The 25272-nt window shown below is 33.1% G+C and overlaps 2 protein-coding genes across 2 annotated transcripts; both read right to left on the reverse strand.

Moving 5' to 3' along the window:
- Positions 1–1327: 1327 nt before the first annotated feature.
- On the reverse strand, positions 1328–2366 carry LOC100916746 (olfactory receptor 6C1-like). The gene has a single exon (XM_003772459.2). The coding sequence runs from the start codon at positions 2364–2366 to the stop codon at positions 1410–1412; it is 957 nt and encodes a 318-aa protein (XP_003772507.1). The 3' UTR covers positions 1328–1409.
- A 13596-nt stretch (positions 2367–15962) lies between these two features.
- LOC100916488 (olfactory receptor 6C3-like) lies at positions 15963–17042 on the reverse strand. The gene has a single exon (XM_003772458.2). The coding sequence runs from the start codon at positions 17004–17006 to the stop codon at positions 16062–16064; it is 945 nt and encodes a 314-aa protein (XP_003772506.1). The 5' UTR covers positions 17007–17042; the 3' UTR covers positions 15963–16061.
- Positions 17043–25272: the final 8230 nt, after the last annotated feature.

A 25272-nucleotide genomic window follows, 5' to 3' on the forward strand; every position in this document is an offset into this window, starting at 1 on the left:
AACAAAGTCCTACGATTTGGAATGCTACAATTACCATAATTTTGACGGGGTGGAAAATTCAACTGAATTTAAGAACTTTAAGGAATGGTGAAATGAAGGAAGCAAATGAAGTCAAAGAAATTTTCTGTCTCTCCCTGGAGGGTTAGCATGAAACATTGGGGCAGTTGGGAAGAAAATGGAAATTGCGGATAACACAGTGGATTGGGACAGGAATGGGATAGTATTGAGGGGAATGGGAATGAAAGAATATAAAGAAAGGTTACAGACAGTTTTCCAAAAATGTATTAAATATACATTATTTAATGTAATGCATAATTATTAACAGAACAAAACCCATAATATGGGCAATAGGTGGTGGTAGATAGAGAAGGAAACTCACAGCCTCCAAAGACTTCTTGCAGAACAAGCAATTAGAGCCTGAGATTTTCATTACTTTAGAGACTAATAGAGATGATAGAAGAAAAGATATTTGGTGATGCTAAATAAGCTATTATTACATAGAAGTCACACAAAGGAGAAAAAAGTGATACACATATAGATGTAAGGAACCTGCAAGAAATAAGCAATCAGAGACTTTAAAGCTATATGAGTTAAGCATTGCATTAAGGAATTATATGTTAAGAAGAAAAGATCAAATAGATGTGGCAAAAAATACATGTCAGGTGGGTGATCAACTAGGAGGAAATCCTCCATTTTGAATGAACTCCCAGTAAAAATCTTTTGGGAAAATATAGACAAGAGTCACATAAAATGGGCAGAACTGGATGAATTGCACTCTGAATCATTAACACAAACTTCCAAATTGAACAGATTACAAATTCACTTGAGCATTTGAATAAGAAAAGCAATCTTCCACTAAGTAATTAACTGTAAAGCCTTATCTACATGTAGATGTTACTTTGGCATCCTTAATGCTATGCTAGTGTAACATATGTTCTAGCAGATTTTATGTTCCATATTTCTAAGTCCTAACAAACTGTAAAGGCTTTGAATAAGGCCTTCACCATAGACAGCTTTAACAACAGACAGATACAAAATGATGATTCATTTTTGGGAGGGAGCACAGGCAATTAAAGACCATTTCTTCAGTCATAGATATATTGTGAATATATATTAATGCAGGGAATACTAGTTCTAAAAATCAATCAACCAATAAGCATTAATTGTATACCTAATTAAAAAAATTTATACTCTATCTACTCTATGTGAAACATTGTGCTCTGGAGGGATATAAAGGTGGAAAATTAAATAATCCTTACTCCCAAAGAGTTATTTTATTTTGTTGAGAGAGAAAAGATACACATTAAAACTATTTGGAAACATTGACATATCAGAAATAAAAATATACATAGATATGAGGGAGCTAATAAAACCTTGACTAAAGTATCAGAAGTCTTTACTCCTTGTATTCAGTTCAACACATTTGTTCCTTTATTTGAAGAAAAGACAATCTTCTGCATCATGTTCATGAAAGCTTGTTTCACTTGCTGATTCCTTAGGCTATAAATGAAGGGATTCAATATAGGGGCAACTGATGTATTAAGCACAGCAACTCCCTTGCTCAGATTAATTCTGTCCTTTGCTGAGGGTTTCATGTACATGAAGATGGAGCTGCCATAAAAAATCGAAATGACAATCATGTGAGAAGAACAAGTGGAAAAGGCCTTTTTCCTCTGACTGACAGAGGGAATCCGCATAATTGTCTGGATGATATATGTGTAGGAGAGGATTATTAATGTCAGTGTAAACAGAAGAGTAATCACAGCACAGAAAAAGCCAAATGTTTCTAAAAACTGGGTATCTGTGCAGGATAGCTGCAAGAGGGGAGAATAGTCACAAATGAAGTGGTCAATTATATTATCAGCACAATAATCAAGCTGAAGAATGAGAATGATTTCAGTGAAGATGATCATGCATGCAATCAACCATGAGCAGACCACAAGCAATGTGCAGACTCTGTTGCTCATGATGGTCATATAATGTAAGGGTTTGCAGATAGCAACATAGCGATCATAGGACATGACGGCTAGAAGGTAAAATTCAGTTCCTCCAAAGAGAATGACAAAAAAGAACTGAGCCATGCAATCATTATATGAAATGGTATTGTCCTCAGTAATAATGTTGCTCAAGAATCTGGGAACACTGGCAGTTGTAAATGAAATTTCTAAGAAGGAGAAATTTCGGAGGAAGAAATACATTGGGGTCTGGAGGTGAGAATCCAGCAGAGTAAGGATGATGATAGTCACATTTCCAGCAATACTGAGTATGTAGGTGAGTAAGAGGCAGAAAAAAATAAGCATTTGAAACTCTGGGTTATCTGACAGTCCCAGGAGGATGAACTCAGTTACCTGTGTATGATTTTTCATTTTTATTTTCTCTCTTATCTAGTAGATCTACAATTTACAAAAAAAGGAAACAATTAAATACAGAAAGCAACAAAAAACTTTTATATTTGAAATGGAGCAGTGATAAAGTATTCGAATTAATTCATTGAATCACTGAAAATTTTATTAATTCACTGTTTTCTTAGTATAATAGATATAAAGGGTGTATGAAAGAGAAGTAAGAGATGTATGCAATTTTAAGGAGGTTAATGTATCTGAGAATATATATATCCAAGTAAAATCTGAAGTAGAATAAAATGTTATAAGTGAGGTGAGCCCTTCCTTTTTCTCCTTATTTAATATCATCTGTAATTGTCCATCAATCTACTTTTTTAGGCTCCTTTTATAATCCCATGTTTAGGTTCATCATATAATAACATAATCCTCCTTCCTTATATATGAAATACCATATTACCTTCTTTCTCCTTCATCCCATTCCACAATGTTCAATTTAAGTCTGCCTCAGTTTACCTGTCTCTAATATGAGTATAAGGGTACTGCCCTTGTTAGTAATAAACTTCATTGTCTTCAACATAATACTTTGTGCATCTTTGAGGCTCTTATTAGTATATTAAATTTTACAGTTGCATATGTACTATATACCTCTTCTATATTGAAATCATAGGAAATAATAAAAAAAGAGAAAGGTAAAAAAACAAAGAGATAAGTTCGGCTAACATCTAGGATGCCTAGGGAAGTTAGGGATGAACCTAAGTTGAGACTATTTGTTGGAAATTTGGCAGAATATCCTGAATCTTGTATTAGGAATAGCCTTCTTGATCACTTACTATGATCACTCTCTTTCATGTTATTTCCTTTCTTAAAATCCAGAACAATAGAAGTTCAGAATATTTCCTTATTTTGACATGCCCTTCATTAAAGTTTACTACAAATTGAATTTATATAGGGGTATTTCATTTTTTTAATCGGTTATATTAAGAAACCACACCTTCATTTTTATATGAGGGAGGGGAGACGAAAAGGAAGGACAATCTTCTAAGAGTTTCAGGTAAAATTCTATATCAGCATCATTAAATGTTTGCCAATGTGGAATGCTAGATAATAGAACTTAAATTTGGAAAGGACTTTTCTAGATAATCTGATTCACTCTTCATTTTATAGATCAGGAAGCTGAGTTGAGAAGTGAACAATTTTCTCAAAGTCACCAGGATAAGAAGGATCAGATCTGGGTGCAAAAAGCTCTTTTGAATCCAAATCTAAAGCTGTTTCTCTCATAACACACTCCTTCTACAGTCTCTACTTTTGGTATCAATCAGTTTGTCGGTCTATCTCCTTATCTATCTATCATGAATCTGTCTATTCTATCCATCTCTTTGTCTTTCTCTCTGTCTGCCTCTCTCTTTCTTTAAATCATATATAAATAATCATTTATTAAGTACTTACTTTGTGCCAAGAACTGAGATAAGTATTAAGGATACAAAGGTTAAAAAACAGGCTTTCCCTAAAGATCACATTTTTAATGGCAATAATAATATGGAATCAACACTAAAACATTTCCAAACCCTCTCTTTCCCTATGCCAAATAATTTCTGGAACATATACTCAAGCATTTCCATATTTCATACTTAAAATTTCAGCAACTGATGTTTATTTCTTTCCATATTGTATGTAAGAAAATTATTTTATCTTGAAAATAAGTTGTTTTAGGATTCAAGTTTTATTAAATAATAGCATTAAATTAAACAATATTTTCTCTTAATATATATATATGATAAAACACTACATACAGGAATCCTCTAATACCCTAAGGTTTTAGATCCTTAGTTATCCTAAATCCCATGGCTAACTTATGTCTTCCTGAATGTGTATAGTCATAACCTAGGTGCTATGAGTAGCTCACTTTCATGACTTTGACCAGCTCTGTTCATCAATAGTCAAGTAGGAATGCAGAGTAATGCTTGAAGTATTTTACAGTAAAAAACAGGATGGAGCTGAATCAGTTTTCTAGATGTTTGTGATTGTGATGATAGTTAATTTTCAGGGCCTTTTATAAATACTCACCTACCTTGATGAAATCAACTAACTTCTCTGTTTCTTGGATTTTCACTTGTTCCATTTTTTTTCTTATTCTCTTGTTTTTGCATTACACAAAGATTTATGGGAATCTCTTACAGATTTCATAATTACTTTAAATATTAGATTCCCTCTTCTCTGTGATGCTTCAAAAAAATATCAGGGAAAAAAATGAAAACCAAAGAAGTCTGGAAAACTTTCTGTCTATTCTTCCCTGTCATTGCTTTCCTTTTCTGTTATGATATCCCTGTGTTCAATTTCCAATCAATAAATAAGGAATTGATTGTGATCACTGGGGGAGTGGTTAAAGATATATACAAATTTTATTAATGTTGAGGGCAGTAATTTAGTTTTATGTTTTGGACAGTAGCAACTACTTCAGAATGATGATAGCAACAACTTCTTTAAAAAATTTATCCATTGTCATTCACCTGATAAAAAAAGAAATTCCCAGGGGTTTCTAATAATAATTTATTTAATAAGTAGTTTTATAACATTCCTCATAATTACTTCAGAAATTAAATTTTCCTTAGTTGTCTGAGAATCTGCCTTTCTTCTTCTCAAGATGGGAATTGTTAGTTTCTAACATCTGTAGATTTTATCTAAAACCAGTAAAGGGATTTTAAAATTTAGAGCTGAAAGAGAACTTTGAGATCATTCTGTCCATTTTCTTCATTTCAAACATTAAGAGTTAAGAGAGATGAAACACTTGTCCTGAACCATATATCTCCAAAGTGGCAGAGCAAGGCTTAAAGCAAAGCCTTCTTATTCCAAATCCACATTATTTCACTTTCTTGGGAAAGGAGAGGAATGTTCTAGTCATGTTTAATAAGCTTTCTTAAAGGTTTCTCCAAGTCCAAATCTATGATTCTATGGATTAAAGGGACAAAAAATAATGATTTTCAATGCTATTCCTAAATATGACAAAATTAATAAATCAACACATGAATAAAATGACAAATTAATAAATGAACAGTAGGAAATAAAATGTTAAATTAGAATTCACATTTGATTTTTGTTCTGTTGAATATAATTGCTTTTTTAGGATATGTCAACATGTGTGATCATGTTTAAGAAGAGTTTTGTTATAATATCAATGGAAAGTAAAAAAGGATATTAAAACAAAAAAAATACTTACTTTTTTAAAATCCTTAATAGCCAACTGTTGAGAATATAACCAAAATATCCTATATGGTTTTTCTAAGAACTGGGAAGTAATGAGTTCATGATGATCATATGGTCTAGCTTGACACTATCTCTCACACAAGTGAATGCTCTCCCATGCATTTTCTGAGATTCTTGCTCATCGTTAGCCAGTGAGGCATGTCTGGAATCATTTTCTACCATGCCATTCAAATAGGATGCTGTCTTTGAGATTCTAAGACAGCTCTAGAAAATACCTCACAAAACACTGTACAAAAAGTAAACTTCTTTGCAAGTCTGAAGATGTCTTAATTTATTGAACAAGACAAAGGTACATAGAGAAGCAGGTTCAGAAAGTATTAAGAAATATAAAACCTAGTCCAGGGTAGTGCAAGTTGGAAAGAGAAGCTCAGGGGACAGTCCCAAAGAGACAAAAATATCTCTAGTAAGCTAAATACCTAAGGAAAGGTAAGATAGGTAAACTAATGGGAATCTGTTGTTATTCTCAGAACTATCCAGTTAATTAATTATCTAATTTTATGGGATAAGATCCTTGTTCAGAATTCTCTGGAGCTATTTAATTATGAGAGCTATCACAAGGAATATTGTAAATTCACAAGAATCCTTTTTCTTACCTACTATAAGACACATTCCACAAAACTGCTTTCTGTTGTTAAAAACAAAATAATTTGCTTTCATTTCCTAAGGGAAAAACTATAAATCCTTCCCCATAAGCTACACATTTACCTTTTCTATTCTTTTCTCTTGTTTTATTTTAATGACTATAGTCAAAAAGTCTCATAGTAACATGTAGAATATCAGAATTCAAAATTTATGTCCTCTGCAATCTGGAATTATTCCAGAGAATGATTTAATTAGTGTGAAAGAAAATAGACTCAATCAATTAATATAGTTGATAGAAATATCAATATTTCTATATTGATAGAATATAGATAGAAATGTTGTTGCCATTTATTTTTCAAGGAGGACCAATTCCCCAACAGGGTAATGTTTTGACGTGCCTGTGAATTATATTTAAGTGATAAAAGCATTGCACAAAGTTGTCAGCCTTACTCTTTCTTTCAGAGTCATCAAAGTCCAAAGGCAAGACACAAATAAGAGCATTGATTTTGTCCTGAAATGGCATCTTCCATGTCTCATCAAGCTCTAAGCATCCCACATCACCTGTTTCAGTCACTTTTTTCATGGACATTGGAAAAAGTTATTCTCATATGCTCATTCCACCAAGACTTCACAGACCCTAGAGGACAGACATTTATCTAATACACTAATGGGTTTTGATACCTGTCAGTTACCCTCAATTTGGTTTAGCCCATCTGCTAACACAATTTTACTATATTCTTGGCATAGATATGCTACAGCTTTTGGAGTCACATGTGAGTCTTGGGTGATTGGTGGACATGAATAATAAATGAGTAATTCTGATAAAATTTGCCAAGAGATATTTTGATGATATTATTCTATGTCAAGGATTTTTAGAATCAAGGTGAACATTTATATCTCAGTTATTGACAAACACAATAAACCAGGCCCTGATTAATTGTTTTATTATTTATCTACATAACAAAGTGGTAGAGAAAATATTAATAAAACAAATTAAATTTAAAAATATATTGTGTAGACATTTTTTTTTATTAAAAAAGTCATTTTAAAACATTTACCAGAATCCTCCTAGTCTCAAATCTCACTTTGGCAGAATAAAAGTTGTGGAGTTCCAGATCTTCTTTTCTTGTTTAATGTAGGTTGATAGATTTAGAAGATGTTGAAATGATGGATAATGCCCTGGGTTATAAAGGAGCAGAAAATTGATGGAAGAGGCACTCAGATGACCCGAGTGTTGTTTTTTGTTGTTGTTTGTTTGTTTTGAGAAACACAGAAGCTGATCTCTAAATGTTTTATTGAAGATCTAGAAGTTGGAAAAGAAAATGTCAGAAAATGGTAATGTTGTGCTTAGAGTGATTATTGGTGTAATTAAAGAGTTAACATGACTATGCAAAAAACAAAAAAGTATTTCTTCTCTGAGAGAGTCAGCAGGTTGGAATCTTTTGTGATTAGTGAGCTATTAGTATTTTTCCTTGAATATTCTATATATTGTGACAATGTGGAAGAGAGAGGTTAAGTAATTTCTTCCAGTCAAGTATCTAGTGAATGAAATTGAATACAAACCTGTTCCAGTCCCAAAACCATAGAAGATTTTGCAGATATTATATCAGAATTGCATAGTTTGGGGTACTCAAGAGTCTTTTCATAAGAAGAAAAAGAAATGGACATGAAAAGGTTTAAGAATATGTAGGTCCAGAATATGGGATTTCTTGTGGTCAGAGAATATTCAGGAAGAGGCACAATGGCTGGGTAATTATAACCAGGTAAAACAAATTCAAAAAGTCAAATAAACAAGACACAAGGAAGTCTGGAAGCAGAGTTCATTCTGAGTTTTGTAGCCAAGCAGTTCAACACTGATGCCTTATGGAATGTTTTTTGGGACCTCTCTTATCCATATGGGTCACCTCCATGTTTAAGAATTCTAAAATCCTTTTATTTGGCCATAATCTATTAACTTTTCACCTCTCCTTCAGTACCCTTTTAAGTAAATAATCAGTTATACTCAATGCTTTCCTCATCTTTCAGAGCCCTTCACTTTCTTCCTGCTTATCATATAACCAATAATGTCTAATTAAGATTTAGTTGTGGAACATTTTATGCCTTTTTCTGAATATCATCAGATCAAACTAAATTTATATCCACATCCTTTGTCTTTGTATACTTCTAACTGCCTTAATAAAGATACATATCTCAAGATTTACAAGTGTCAACTTCCTATGTATGGATGTAAACAGATTAACTTTTAAATAACATGTTTTTTCTTCCTTTTTGCTTTGAGTCATATCTAAAGACACATTTTTTTTTTGTTTAATTCTGTTCTTTTCAAAGAAATGCTGAAGAACCCTCTACTTCATTGGAGATTTATCTCTCCTCTGAAAGATGATAATCAATTTCACTTGGTGGTTCTTAGTTGTAATCAAATGATCTTTGGCTCCCAGAATATGGTATTCCAGGTCCTCTGATCCTTTCCTGTTGAAATTGCCAAATCCTGGGTAATTCTACTGTGGCTCCTTGACATTTGAGTTGCTTCTTTCTGTCACCTTCTACTATTTTTTCTTGGAGATTCTAGTTCTGGACTTTTGCAACTATATTTCTTGGAATTTTCCTTGTGGGATCTCTTTTAAAAGGTCATTGATGGATCCTTTCGATGATTATTATACATTCTGCTTCTAGTGTATAAAACCGATTTTCTTTGATGATTTCTTGAAGAAAGCTATCCAGACTCTTTTTTTTTTTTTTTTTGGTTTTGACTTTCAGGTGGTACATTGTAATATATATAACAATCAGGTAATTGTTAAATAATCTCTCTTGGCTTTACAAGTGAGAAAATAAAAAACAGTGAAATGAATTAGAACAATGAGGCAATGAGGAAATAAAATTTTCCCTCTTTGCAGATGATGTGATGATAAACTTACAGAATCCTAAAAAAACATCCAAAAACTGACTGGAAACAAATAACAGTTTTAGCAAAGTTACTAAATAAACCCCTACAACTCAATTAGCATTTCTATATATATCACTGACAAAATCCATTAGTAATAGAAAGAAAGAGAAATTCCATTTAAAATAACTGTAGAACCCAGAGAGAGGATTGTGGGAACTGAATTTAGATCATAACATAACATTCTCACTGTTTTTGCTTTTGTTTTCTTACTCATTTACTTTCCTTTTTGGTCTGATTTTTCTTGTGCAGCAAGAGAATTGTGTATATATGTTACACATATTGGATTTAACATCTTTTAACATGTATAACATATTTTGGATTACTTGCCATCTAGGGGAAGGGTGGGGGGAAGGAGGAGAATTTCTGAAACACAAGGCTATGCAACGGTCGATGCTGAAAAATTATCCACGCATATATTTTGAAAATAAAAAGCTTTATAAAAATAAAATAAAATAATTGTAAACAATATAAAATATTGGGGGGTCTATCTACCAAGATAAACCCAAGAATTATATGAACAAAGTTGCAAATCATTTCTTATACAAATAAAATCAGATCTGAACAACTGGAAAATTACCAATTGCTAAGGGTTGGATCAAGCTAATAAAAATAACAATTTTATCTAAACTGGTTGGCTTGTTCAGTGCCATACCAATCAAACTGTCAAAAAATTAAAACTAGAAAAAGTAATAACAAAATTCATTTGGAAGAACAGAAGGTCTAGAATATCAACAAAATTAATGAAATAAGAATATAAAGAATGGTGGTTTAGCAGTTACCAAACCTAAAACTGCATTATAAAGCAGTAGTCATTAAAACCATTTGGTACTGGCTAAGAGATGATGGATCAATGTAATGGATTAGATAAATACAACACAATAATCAAGGCCTATAGTAATTAATATTTGATGAATCCCCAAATTCCAGCTTCTGGAATTAGAACTCATTTTTTGACAAAAAATTTCTGGGAAAACTGGAAAATAAAATGTCAGAAACTGGACATAGCCCTACATCTCACATCCCATATCAAAATAAAGATCAAAATGGGTATATGATTTGGGAATAAAGGACCAAATTATGAGAGCAAGCATAATTTACCTATCAGATGTTTGGAGAAGGGAGGAATTTTGACCAAAGAAGAACTAGTGAACATTATGAAAGACAAAATGGGTAACTTTGATTATATTAAATTTAAAATGTTTTTCACAAAATCAACAGAAACAAGATTAAAGGGAAGAACAAAGCTGAGGGAAAATATTTTCATGCAGTGTTTCTAATAAAGTTCTCTTTTCTAAAATATATAAAGAACTGTCTCAAATTTACAAGAATACAAGCCATTCCCCAATTGATAAATGGTCAAACAATTTAACAGACAATTTTCAGATAACAAAGTTCAAGCCATCTATAGTCATATGAAAAAAAAAAAAAAGGTCTAAATCATTCTTGATTAGATAAATGCTAATTAAAATAACTCTGAGATAACCACCTCAAATTTCTCAGATTGGCTAAGGTGACAAAAAAAAGAATGACAAATATTTATGTGAATGTCAGAAAACTGGGACACTAATGCATTGTTGGGGGAATTGTGAAATGATCCAACCATTTTGGAAAGCAATTAGGAACTACATCCAAAGGACTATGCATTTCCTTTGGCCTAGCAGTGCTACTACTGGATCTGTATCCCAAGGAAATCATAAAGGAAGGAAAGGAACTGACAAGTGCAAAAATATCTGTAGCAACTCTTTTTCTGGTAGCAAGTTATATATATATATATATATATATATATATATATATATATATATATATATCTTTTTTTTAACAGGATATATGCTTGGGTAATTTTTCAGCATTAACCATTCCAAAACCTTCTGTTCCAACTTTTCTCCTCCTTCCCCCCACCCCCTCCCCTAGATGGCAGATAGACCAATACATGTTAAATATATTAAAGTATATGTTAAATACAATATATGTATACATATCCATACAGTTATTTTGCTGCACAAGAAAAATCGGACTTAGAAATAAGGTAAAAATAACCTGAGAAGGAAATCAAAAATGCAAGCAGACAAAAACAGAGGGAGTGAAAATGCTATGTTGTGGCTCACACTCATTTCCCATAGTTCTTTCACTGGGTGTAGCTGGTTCTATTCATACTGCTCTATTGGAAGTGATTTGGGTCATCTCATTGTTGAAGAGGGCCACGTCCATTAGAACTCATCATCATATGTTGTTGAAGTATGTAATGATCTCTTAGTTCTGCTCATTTCACTCAGCATCAGTTCATGTAAGTCTCTCCAGGCCTTTCTGAAATCATCCTGTTGGTCATTTTTTTTTACAGAACAATAATATTCCATAACATTCATATACCACAATTTATTCAGCCATTCTCCAATGGATGGGCATCCATTCAGTTTCCAGTTTCTGGCCACTACAAAAGGACTGCCACAAACATTCTTGCACATACAGGTCCCTTTCCCTTCCTTAAGCCCAGTAGTAACACTGCTGGCTCAAAGGGTATGTATAGCTTGATAACTTTTTGAGCATAGTTCCAAATTGCTCTCCAGAATGGTTGGATGCATTCACAATTCCACCAACAATGTATTAGTGTCCCAGTTTTCCCACATCCCCTCGAACATTCAGCATTATCTTTTCCTGATTCTTTCTAATTTCAGGCTTCATGCCCAATGCCTTTTGATATCTAGCTGCTCAGATTGTATTATATCAGAATACCAAGATCTATTGTTTGTCCTTTGTTCATGGAGCAGAAAGGTGATGTCATAACTAGCAAGTAAATTGGATCTAAGTGAGAGAGGGCTCTGCAAAGTCAGCAGCCTCACTCCCTCTTCAAGAGCCATCTGGCTTTATTAGCAAAATAGAGATTAACACAACTGGAAATGATGCTGGATGCAGTGGGAGAAGTTGATCTTTTTAAGCTAATGTCTTTCTCAGGTCTCAGTTTCACTGAGGCAATGATCATTCAGTTATTGAGTCTAAGTCAGAAATAAGGTAAATATCAGCCTCTTCCTTAGTTAAAAATAATTAATGAAAAAATATAATCAATCTAGGAGAGGAAAAACATCAGGGTTTCTACACAAAATAGAATCAATTGCTATTCACACTCATTCTTGAGCCAGCAGATTCCAAACAATGAGTGAGATCAATGATACTGAGTAATGCTGTAAAAAGCATGTTATACTTAAGCTAGCCACCTCACAATGTTTTCCTTGATGAACAAATATTCACTTAATCTCCAGAGCCATTGATAGGCAGAATTAATTCATGATTAATTCAATTGTGTGGAATTGGAGAGGTTTTCTGAGTTCCAAATTACTTTCTATAATGATTGACACAATTCACAGTTTTACCAATAGTATATTATTGTGCCTATACTCCAATAGTCCCTCTAACAGTTACACTCTTCTTCTTCTATTATTCTTGCTAATTTGTTGGATGAGAAGTTGCATCATATATTTATTTTAACTTTTATTTCTCTTATTTTTAGTTATTAATATCATACTGATATGTTGCATTTCTTCATTCAGTAAATATTGGAAGTTAAATTGTTATGGCACAGAACTTATAAATTAATTTAGGCCTCCTTTTCTAGCCTCTTAGTTCCCAGAGCTCATCTGAAACAATTGTAAATGAGACAGTATAAAGAGTATTGTTTACCATTCCTCCAATGCGTTCTATCCCAAGCCCCCTAAATCCTCTTTGGGCAGCTTGACCTGTTACATGATTTGGGTATGTTGGGAGTTATCAATTCTATTCCTTCTGGAGAAGTGTAGGAAAATCAGGCCTTATCATATGTGTGTCTTTTTATGTCCTCCTAAGGTCCTCCTAGGACTTACACCATAACTGTCTCTATGCCCTCTATATTTTGACCAGTGCCATCCTCTAATCCACTAAAGTGCCCTGAGCACCATTAGGATTTACCATCTAACTTGCTGCTTAATTCTTGGAACAGCTGAGTCTTTCCATCCACCATATTGGTAGGAAAATTTATTTTTATTTTCTCCAATCAGTGTGAGTATTTAAGAGTAGGATTGTATAAAATTTTCTGTTTTTCTCTAGTGTTTAACAAAATGTTTTGCATGTACTTATTACTTAATAAATATTTCTCAAGCCTTTCATGGCCCAATCATCTGTGATTAGTACCTCTCCAGTAATTTGTTTGCCTCTTTTTAAAGCATTTAGTAATTATACTCATATAATCTCTGTTTCTGTTGGTATGTGGGTCGCAAAGTATTCATATATTCTGTAGTTATCTATCATTTTTGATGTGTGTTTGTAATACAGAAAGAATAAAAAATAAAGAGTTATGTAGGCTTATTTCAATATTTCATTTATTTACCGCTTATTTTTTAATTTTTTAGTTAAATATCTAAACATATTTACATATTATTTGTAAAAAGACATACTTTTATTTTTCTCTGTTTATACATTCAATTTCATTCTCTTCTTTAAATATAACATCTAACATTGTTATCACATATTAAATAATAGTGACAATAATAGATATTGTTTTATTATTTTTCAGTTATGCCCAACTCCTCAAGATCCTTTTTGGGATGTTTGTTTTTTCTACAAAGATACTGGTGTGATTTGTGAAGAAGGGATGGGAGATGTTTGCAAGAGGTTTTTAAATGAAGATAAAAGGAGAAGAAGCTCAAATTGAAAAAAAAATAAACTTTTTCTAGAAAGACAAGCAAGATTTTCAGACAAAAGGTGATGGAGCAAGAGAAGGACAGGAAAAGGAAATAGACGTTTTTTAATAGCTTCTCTGGGAAAGAAGATAGGGATATATACGTGAAGAATAAAGACACATTACTTTGTTGGAATGAAAGCCAAGTTGAAATTGGATAACATGATGTTGTAATGTGTCCAATTAGTATACTTGTAATATTTCCAGCAGCTCATGAGGAGCAAAGGAACATTATGATAGGAATTATTTTGGGCTAAGATTTGACAAGAAAAGCATAAAAGAACAGAGGTATCAAGACCAAAGGATAGTGTAGAGTTGAAAAGGCTAACTCTTGAGATCAGATTTTAGATAGAGTAAAGGGAAATTTGAATGTGGATGATGACCTGAGAAATACTGAATGGTAATGAAATTAAGGTTATTATGAGGAAGTTGGATACGTTTTATATAGAAGACATAGGAGTAGTGGAACCAGAATTTATGGAAAGAAGGTTTTGGTGAGATGAGGGAATGCCAGGTTTCTAATAAGGGAAATATTGCACTAATGACAAAATCTAGTTTGTGGTCATCCCTAAGTATGTCTAAGGAGGACTGAAGAATTAGGTCATAGGTCTTAAGGGGATTCATTCAGACAGTCATTTTAGATTGGTTTAGGGGAAATGTGTATAGAAAGTGAAATACTTTAGTAAAATGAGTTGACAGGAGAAGTTGTTGAGCCTAGTATTAACAATCCTTCAAAAGGACAGAGAAAGATCTGAGTTTTAGAATATTACAGTAACATAATTTTGATTTAGAAAGAAAATTCAGTTGAGTGGACTTTAAGGAAAGGTGAACTAAAGGAAGCAAATGAAGTTCAATAATGAACTTCAGAAAAATGAAGTTCTGCTTTCACCTGTAGGAGGACCATGAAAGATTAGGGAGTTGGAAAGGGAATAGGAATTGCAAATGACAAAGTGAATTGGGGCAGGAATGGAATGAGACTGAAGGGAATGGAGATGAAAAAATATCAAGAGATATTACAGAAGTTTTCCCAAATTTTCCACGTCTGCCTTAAATGTGCACATAATTATTATAGCAAAAAAGAACAAAAGGCATAGCAATAGTAATTGGTATTAGGCAAGAAGGCTCACAATCTCCAAGGGTATTGCAGAAAGAGCATTTCATTATTTGAGAGACTAGTGGAAGGGATAGAAGGAAAGGTATTGGTGAGTCTATAAAAAGTATTGCTTCATGGAAGTCACAGAAAGAAGAAAAAATGCTATATAGTAGATGTGGGCAATCTATAAGATATAAACAACAACAAAGGAACTCTAAAACTACATAAGTAAAGGATGTCATTAAGAAATTATATGATAGGAAACAAATATGAACCATCTATGTGGCAAAAAAGGGATGTTAGGTAGATGATCAACTAAGAGAAAAAGCAACATATTAGACAAATGCCAAATAAAAAAACCTTCTAGGAGATATGGGCAAAAATCACCGAAAAATGGGCAAACCTGGATGATTTGCATTCTGAATCATTGACACAAACTCCCATATTGATGAGATTGCAAATTCACTTGAGCATTTGAGTAAGAAATCTTCCACTAAGCAATCATTTGGTTTCTATGTATAGATGTGATGTTAACATCTTCAATGCTTTTCTAGTACAACGTAAGTTCTCACAAATCTTATGTTGTATAGGTCTTATTCAATCAGAAATTCTTTGATTAAGGTCTTCATAATAGATAGCTATATAAATAGTAAGCCAGATAAAAAGTGATGATTATTTTTGGTAGGTGCCATAGCAACTCAAAAACCATTTCTTTGGACTGAGAGGTATTGTTGAGATAGATGAATGGAGGGAATACCCACTTCTAAAAATCAGTGAACCAATAAGAATCAATTGCTCACCCAATTTTTAAAAAACATTCATAGTCTACACATACTATATGGGTACATTGTGAGAAATTGTGCTTTGAGTGAAGTATATAAAGGCAGAACATTAAATACTGCCTATCCTCAATGAACTAATTTGCCAATGAATTGGCAAAGACAGTATATATAAAAACAAAAGTTTATCAATTAAATACAAAAATTTGCTGTATGAATTTGTTTTTAAAATTAAAACTTCATTTAAAGTATTGATATATGAGAAAGAAAAAGACCAGATATGAGGGAGCTGACAAAACTCTGGAGTGAGTGAATATCAAAAATATCTAACTCTCATTGCACCGTTTTATTCAGTTCAATAAGCTTTTCCCTTTGAAGAAAATGTAATCTTCTGAATCATGTCCTTGAATGCTTGTTTCACTTGCTGATTCCTTAGGCTATAAATGAAGGGATTCAGCATAGGGGCTACTGATGTATTTAGCACAGCAACTCCCTTGCTCAAAGAGACTCTGTCCTTTGCTGAGGGTTTGATGTACATGAAAATGCAACTTCCATAAGAAATGGAGATGACAATCATGTGAGAAGAACAAGTAGAAAAGGCTTTTTTCCTCTGACTGGCAGAGGGAATCTGCAGAATTGTCTGGATGATATAGGTATAAGAGACTATTATTAATACCAATGTTAATATAAGAGTCACTACAGCCCAGAAAAATCCCAGTGTCTCTAAGAATTGTGTGTTTGTGCAAGATAGTTGTAAGAGTGGAGAATAATCACAGATGAAATGATCAATAATATCATCACAATAGTCCAGTTGAAGCATAAAAATAATTTCTGAGAAGACAATCATGCATGCACTCAACCACGAACAAACTACAAGCAATGTGCAGACTCTATTGCTCATGATGGTTGTGTAATGTAAGGGTTTGCAGATGGCAACATAGCGATCATAGGATATGGCTGCTAGAAGATAAAACTCAGTTCCTCCAAAAAGGATGATAAAAAAGTACTGAGCCATACAGCCATTGTACGAAATGGTCTTGTCCTCAGTAATAATAGTGCCCAAGAATCTGGGAACACTGGCAGTTGTAAATGAAATTTCTAAGAAGGAGAAATTCCGGAGGAAGAAATACATTGGCGTCTGAAGGTGAGAATCCAGCAGGGTGAGAATGATGATAGTCATATTGCCAGCAATGCTGAGTATATAGGCCAGTAAGAGGAAGAAGAAAATGAGAAATTGAAGCTCTGGGTCATCTGACAATCCCAAAAGGATGAACTCTGATACCTGGGTATGATTTTTCATTTTTATTTTCTCTCTTCACTAGTAGATCCACAATAAAAAATAAAGAGAAACAACTAAAAAAAGAGAAAGAAACATATATAAATATGGGCTAGAATTGATATGGAGAAAAGACAAAGTACTAGAATTAATTCATTTAATCATTCTAAATTATTTAGTCTTTGTTATGCTAGTATAGTAGGTATAAAAGGGAATCTGAAAAATAAATAAGACATGGTTGTTGCTTTTAAGGTTAACATAATTGGGGATATATATACCCAAATAAAATATTAGATAGAGTGCATTAGTACCATATAGCTACAAGTGAAATGAGAACTTCCTGTTTATTTTTATTCTTTCATTTAAAATATTCTGTAAATGTCTACCAATCTACATTTTTAGGTTCATCTTTTATACATTCTATCCTTCAGAAAGCCTAGAAATACTCAGAATGCACTTCATTACAAATGTTGTACTTTGCTCACAATCCTTCTTTCTCAACTGTGAAATAGATTATTCTCCTTTAATTCCCCCATCCCAACCCATTCCACAATGTTCAATTAAGTCTACCTCGGTTCGTCTATCTCTATTATGGGGATAATAATGCTTCTCTAATTAGTAATAAACTTCTGTCCTCAGAATAACAATACTTTGTTCATCTTTATTACTCTTTTCATATATCGTAGAGAATTTTACAATTGAGTGTATACCATATAACTCTATGAGACTGTAACTATGATTATAAACACATTTTCCTCTCATTCATACTTTTAATCCCCTGTTATCATGTTCTATCCTCTATTTCTAAGAATGATAAAAAAAAAGAGTTAAGAAAACCAAAATATAAGTGGCGTTAGGAATGAAAGAAAGTTGAAATTATTTGGTGTAAACTTTGTAGAATGTCCTGAAACTTTTATTAGGAACAGCTTTTGAATGATGTCACAATATTATCATTACTTTCCCCTATGCTATTTACTTTCTTTTTATTTTTTAGTAGCTAATTAGTTTATTTAGTATTTTATTTTCCCCAAATACATGTAAACGTTTTAAACAATTGTTTTTAAAAATCTGAGTTTCAGATGTCTCCCTTTCCACTTCACCTCCTCATTGAGAAGGTACGTTTTGCCAAACTTTCAAAAAAATCATTTTGTGAAAGAAAATTTCCCCAAAAAGAAATCTCAAGAAAAAAAAAATAGTATGCTTCAGGATGTGTTCAGAGACAATCTATTCTTTCTTTGTCTATGGAAAGTATTTTTTATTATAAGTCTTTCAGTGGAGTTTTGAATTATTATATTGCTAAGAACAGCAAAATCATTCATACCTGCTCTTCCCATGGTATTGCTATTACTTTCTATAAAGTACATTTCACATTCGCAGAGGAATTTCTGTTTTTTTTCCAAGGGCAAACTATTCATCATTTTTTGTAGAACAATGATATTCCATTATAATCACATATTATACTTTATTCAGCCATTCCCCAAATGATGGGAATCCCATCACTTTCCAAATTTTTGCCCTAAGAGAATATTTAATTTTAAAATATTTTTGTTTTAAATATTTTTGTGCATATAAATCCCTTTCTTTTTTAAAATCCTTTTTGGTATTCATACCTAGTACTGGTGCTGTTCAGTTAAAGTACATGCATGAATATATAACCCTTTAGGAATAGTTTATATCATTTAATTGTTAATGGTTCTTATTTTTTTAATTTGATTCAGTTATTTAAACAATTGAGAAATCAGGTCCTCATCAGTCAAACTTGCTTCAAAATTGTTTTCACTTTTACTTTTCCTAACTGTATTTCTGTTCTGATTATTCTACTCTTTCTTTCTTTTACCTCCCCTTTCTAAAAAGTATTTTGCTTTTGATCACCCTCTCCCCAAATATGCTTTCTCTTTTATCACCCACCCCTTTCTCATAATACTTTTTAGGACTATTTTTTTTCTGAGATAGATTTCTATACCCTTATTGTATATGTATGATATTTCCTCTTTGAGTTGATGAGAGTAATGTTCTCATTTTCCATTCCCTCTTCCTCTTAATCTGCAATTGCATCTTCTTGTCCCTTTTATGAAAGATAATTTACAAAATTCTACTTCTCCCTTTCCCTTGCCTAGTACCTTCCCCTCTCACTTCTTAATCTTATATTTTTAGATATTATTCCTTCATATTAAAATCTCACCTGTGCTTTCCATTTCAAAATACTCATTCCAACTGTGCTAGTGATGAAGAAGTTCTTATAAGTTATAAGCATCAGTTTTCATGTAGGAATGAAAAGAGATAAACATGATTAAGTTGCTTATAAATTTCCTTTCCTGATTATCTATTTATGCTTCTCCTGAGCCCTGAATTTGAAAGTTAAATTTTCTGTTCAACTTTGATCTTTTCATCCTGAACACTCCAAAGTCCTCTATTTCAATGAATTTACACCTTTTCTCCTAAGCAATATTATACTCAGTATTGCTGAGTAGATGATTCTTGTTTGTAATACTTGCTCCATAGCTTTCTGGAAAATCATATTTCAAGACCTTGATACTTTAATGTAGAAACTACTAAGTCTTGTGTTATCCTGATTGTGACTCCATTATATTCAAATTGTTTCTTTTTGGATAATTGTAATATTTTCTTCTTGACCTGAAATTTCTGGAATTTGACTATAATATTTGGCTATAATATTATATATGTGTGTATATGTATATATATAGTATTTATCTTGAAATCTTTGGAGATGATCAATGGAATTTTTTTTCAATTTCTATATTACCTTGTGCTTTTAGAACATCAGCAAAGTTTTCTTTAATAATTTTTTTTTATAAAATGATGTCTAGGTCCTTTTTATGATTATAACTTTCAGGTCAACCAATAATTTTTAATAATTTTTCTCTATCTCTCTTATTTAATTTTCAAAATCCCTTTTGAGCTTTTCCAAGGCCCGATACCAATTGTGCTTTGGATATGGGAGCTTTGATTTGTTATTTTCTTCTGAGTGTGTATTGTGATCTTCCTTATCAACATAGTAACTTCCTATGACCAGAGCCTTTTCCTGTTGTTTGCTCATCTCCCCAGCTTATTATTCAGCTATTACTTCTTTGCTAAACCAGGATTCTAAAAGCTTTAATCATTTTGTGCAGCTGTTTTCAGGAATCCTTCTAGAGACTTATAATTTTTTAGTTCTTCCAAGAAGTTATGATCCTAAGAGAAGTTTGTTTGAGTGCTGCACTATAGCTATAAGTGTTAATGTTCTAAAATAATCAAGACTTTCCTCAGTGCTAATAAAGAGACTTTACCTGATCAGTTTCATCCCCTCTGTGTGCTGAAGCCTCTGGTAGCTGCTACTGCCTCTGCCTGGATCCTTGTTTTCTAATTTGCCAAGGTTCTTTCACCCTAGTGAGACAACATTTCTGCCAAACTTCCAAGTTGTCTTTGGTGTCTCTATGTTGAGAGATCTGGAAACTTCCAGGGCTGCCACTGATTCAAAGGCCCTAAGGCCTAATCCTGGTTTGCTGGCACCAGGACTGAGCTTGGGCTAGGGCTTTGCTGGCATGCACTCTGCCAAGACTGAACTGGTCTCCCACTCTATGCAGCAGACCTTTCCTGCTAAACCTCTAATTGTCATTGGCTGGAAAATTCCTGCACTCCATTTTTTTTTTTTTTTTTTTTTTTTTTTTTTTTTTTTTTTTTTTGTGGAGCCTGATTTCTAAAAATTGTTTAAATTCATTATTTAGTAGGATTTGGAGGGCTTTGGTGGATAGTTCCAGTGAGTCTTTGCCTTTACTCAACACCTTGGCTCCAATAGTAGCTAATAAGTTATATCTCATTTGTTTGCTTTTTAAATGAGAAAGAATTGGAGTCCAGAATTCTTTTCCTATAATGACATGCATTCCATTATAATTTATTATAATTTGAATTTCTAGAAAGGAGTTTATTTTTCTATTAATTTATATTAACAAACTACAACTTCATTTCTATATGAGGGAGGGAAGACAAGAAGGGAGGACAAACTCCTAACGTTTCAAGTAAAAGTGTATGCCAATGCAATTAAATATTTACTGCGGTAGTATGTTCAGTAATAGAACTTTAGTTTGCAAAGGGTGTTACAGATCATCTGAGCAGCAGATCTGTGTGCAAATAGATCTTTTGAATCAAAATCTACGGCCACTTCTATCATGACTCACCCCTTATATAGTCTGTAATTCTAGTATCAATCAGTTTGTCTTTCTGTTTCTCTCTCTCTCTCTCTCTCTCTCTCTCTCTCTCTCTCTCTCTCCCTATCATTAATCTCTCTGTCTTATCTATTTTTCTGTTTGTCTCTCTCTTTCTATCAATTACCTATCAATTAGCATTTATTATTTACTTTGTTCCAAGAACTATGGTAATTAATAAGGATATCAGTAAGGTACCAAAAAAAAATGTTTTGCCCTTGGGGGACTCACATTCTTAATGGTGGTGATGATAGGAACTTTTCTAACATTCCTTCCCTATACCAATTAATCTCTGGCACATATACCAAAGCATTCCTTTATTTCACACTTTCAGCTTCAGGAACTGATGCTTATTTTTTCCATATTGTAGATACCTCCACTTTCTTCTCCCATTTTCCCACTATAAATACTTATGGTCTATGTGGTCTTAGGAAAGATACTTAGGAAAGAAACTCAGTTTCAACAGTAAAATACTGATAATATATACTTTACAAGGTTGTTATTAAGATGCCACTGGGAAAATAATTACATACACCATTTAAGCTTGTAAACTACTTATGTTTCAGGGCTTCAAGTTTTATTAAATTAAATAATATTATTAAATAACATTTTCTATTTTATCAGATATATTAGGACTTAGGTAATTAAGATACATTACATACATATATAAAGGTATTCCTCAAATAACCTAGGCTTCTGGTTCCTCAATCATCTTAAATCCTATAGTCTTCTCTTCCTGGACAAGGACAGGTATAGTCATAACTTAGATGTTATCAGTAACTCAGTTTCTTGATTTTTACCAGCACTGTTCATCAGCAGTCAAGTAATAATGCAGAGGAATGCCTCAAGGATGGAGCTGAGTCAATTTTCTATAGGATTGAGACTGATGATAGTTTACTTTTCAGGGGTTTTGATGAATGCTCACATACCCGATGGAATCAACTCATTTCTCTGTTTCTTAGATTTTCATCAGTTCCTTTTTTCTTATTCTCTTTTTCCTGATTTATACAAAGATTTATTGAAATCTCTTTTAGATTTCATAATTACGTTTTTGATCTAATAATGTTTAATAAGCTTTTTCTGAAGGTTTTTAATTCTTCTTTGAAAGCATTATATGATAATGGAAAAAATGCTGTACTGAGGGAGAAGGGACTTTCACCCAAGTCTTGTCTTTGTCACTTAATGGTAGTTTGATTTTAGGAAAGTCTTTTAAATTTTCTGTTTTTTCTTGTTTCTCATCCCCTTAAGAATTTTGAACCTGATGACCTCTGAGGGCTCTCCAATTCCAAATCTATGATTCCACAGATTAAAATTCAAAGAATAACATTTTCAATACCATCCCCAAATATAACAAAATTAATAAATAAGCAGTAGGAAATGAAATGACAAGTTAGTGTTCATATTTGATTTTTGTTCTGTTGAATGTAAATGCTTTTGTTCAGATATGTCCAGATATGTGATCATGTTTAAGAAGCATGCACAATATTTTGTTATAATATCAACAGAAAGAAGAAAAAATGATACCAAAACCAAAACATACTTACTTGTTGGCAATCCTTGACTGCTTACTGCTTAAAATTTTACAAGAGCATACTATATAGTTTGCTGAAAAACTGGAAAATAATAAGTTCAGTAATTTTTTTAGTATTGTCCAGTACTTCACACACTATTGATTGCTCTCTCTTACATTCTTTGAGACTCTTGCTCATTGTCAGCCAATGGGCAATATCTAGTATCATTTTCTACTTTGCCATTCAAATAAGAATGTCTTTTCTTTGAGATTCTGAGGTAGCTCTCAGGAATATCTCATCAAACATTAAAGAGAATAGAGAATTTAACTTTCCAAAATTACAAAAGATGTCTTATCTACTATGACTGAAATCTGTTCAAGAGAATTAATTCACTGAACAAGGAAACGGTATAATGAAGAGGTAAGTTTAAAAGACACTAATAAATATCAAACCTAGTCCACTTTAAAAACAAATTGGAAATAGAAGCTTGGAGGACAGTGTCCAAAGAGACCAAAAAAAAAAAAAAAACCCTTGTCAAGCTAAATAATTTAGGAAAGTAAGGCAGGTAAACATAGGGGGTATGTAGTTATTTCCAGAATTACTCTTCTGAATAATTATCTAATCTTAAGGGAAAAGGTGACTGTCAGAATTCTCTGGAGCTATTTAACTATAAAGGCAATTATTCTATATTTACTTAACATTCACCAGGAATGGTATAAACTCATAAGAATTCCTTTTCCTACTTCCCATAATACTCATTCCCAACAAAACTGCTCTATGCTGTTAAACACAAAAGAACTTGCCTTCAATTCCTTAGGAAAACTCTATAATTTCCCCCCATAATCTAGCCATTTGTTCTCTATTCTTTTGGTCCTGGTTTATTTTGGTGACAATAGGAAAAAATATATGTAATTGCAATGAGTACAATATAAAGTTCAAAATTTGTCTCCTCCTCAATCTGGTATTATTCCAGAGAAGTATCTAATTATTAATTCATGGGCACTGGAAAAAGTTATTCTAAACTACTCATTCTACCAAGTCTTCATAGGGCAGATATCTCTAATACACAGATGGAGTTAATCTGGTTTAGCCCATTTGCTGAAATGGTTTTCCTGTGTCCTGGGCCCGGCTTGTGCTACACTTTTGGAGCTACATGTGAGACTTGGGTGACTGGTGGACTTAAAAGCTGGTTAAAAACCCCTGAAAAAAGTTTGCTAGCCCTCACACTAGAAACACTAGTCCTCCATGAACAATTTACACTCCCTCAAGATAGCAATAATAGAAACATCAAGGAATAGTGGAAAGAGAAACTAGACTGACATTAGGAAGATATGGGCTCAAACACACTATTTCACATAGATTAGTCACATGCCTGGGTCCAATTCTACCCTTTGTCTTTGTGCTTTATGTGTCTACACATAACACAATAACAAAGTCAAAAATGGGTTAAAATCTTTAGTTCTGGAAGCAGTGTCCAGTGTTGAGGATTGTATATATTCTCATAAAAAAAAATAATAATAAATGGATTTGGGGCCAAGATGGCAGAAAGGAGGCACACATCTTCTTAAGCTCCACGTTTTCCCTGAGAATTTAATTCATGGCAAGCCTCAGAATTAATGCTTGACTGAAAAAAAACCCACAAACAATTACCAAGAGAAGATATCCTTGAAATTCGCCAGGAAAAGTCTGTTTTTGCTGGAGGACACGGTTTTAGATGGGCTCGGGCTGAGAGCAGGCAGCAGCAGTGAGAGTGCAGCGGGCAGCTCATAGCTGAGCAGACTGGAGGGGGCAGGGTGTGATCTCAGCCGTCTCTGCAGGGAGAGCTTTGTTACAGGATTGGCTACTTTGCCCTGGCAGCAAGCCAGCAGACAAGCAGAGAAGCTAAAAACACAGGGGATGAAGAATACAACCCTGAAAAGCTAGGGTCTCTCTGGACCTGGCCACACCCACCCCCCAGTGTCTCAGCACACTCTTGGAGTCTCAGAGTGCAGGTGCAGCACAGCCATCTCTGTCCTGCTAGTGTCTTGCTGCTGCCTCCCGCAGTCTGTAGAAGAAGCTTGGTAACACCATTCAGACTCACCCCCCAAACCCCCCCCCCCAGAAAAAAAAGCAGATTGCATTTGGGTTTTTGTTTGTTTGTTTGTTTTGTTTTGTTTTTGCTTTTTTTTTTTTTTTTTTTTTTTTGCTAGTTTGTCTTCTTTGATTCTTCTCTGGCAAAATAAGCAAAAAATTTATATGGACCTCAACCATTGACAGCATCTTTATGGATAAAGAGTTGACTTTAAACCATGAGGAGACTAAAAACAGACTAAAACAGAATAAATTCCCAAAGGATCATATGATGGGATCCTCGACACAGATGACTCTCATAGTAGAAATTAAAAAGGCTTTCACAAGAGAGCTAGAAGAAAAATGGGAAAAGGAAAGGGAAGCTTGGCAAGAGAATCTGGAGAAATCATCCCACTCATTTAAAGACAGAATGGATAAAAAAATCAAATCCTTGAAAACAGGATTAATGAACTGGAAAAAGAAAATAGCTCTCTAAAAATAAAATTGGCAAAATGGAAAAAAAATTCC

Source organism: Sarcophilus harrisii, chromosome 5, assembly GCF_902635505.1.
Source record: "Sarcophilus harrisii chromosome 5, mSarHar1.11, whole genome shotgun sequence".
Classification (NCBI taxonomy): Eukaryota; Metazoa; Chordata; class Mammalia; order Dasyuromorphia; family Dasyuridae; genus Sarcophilus; species Sarcophilus harrisii.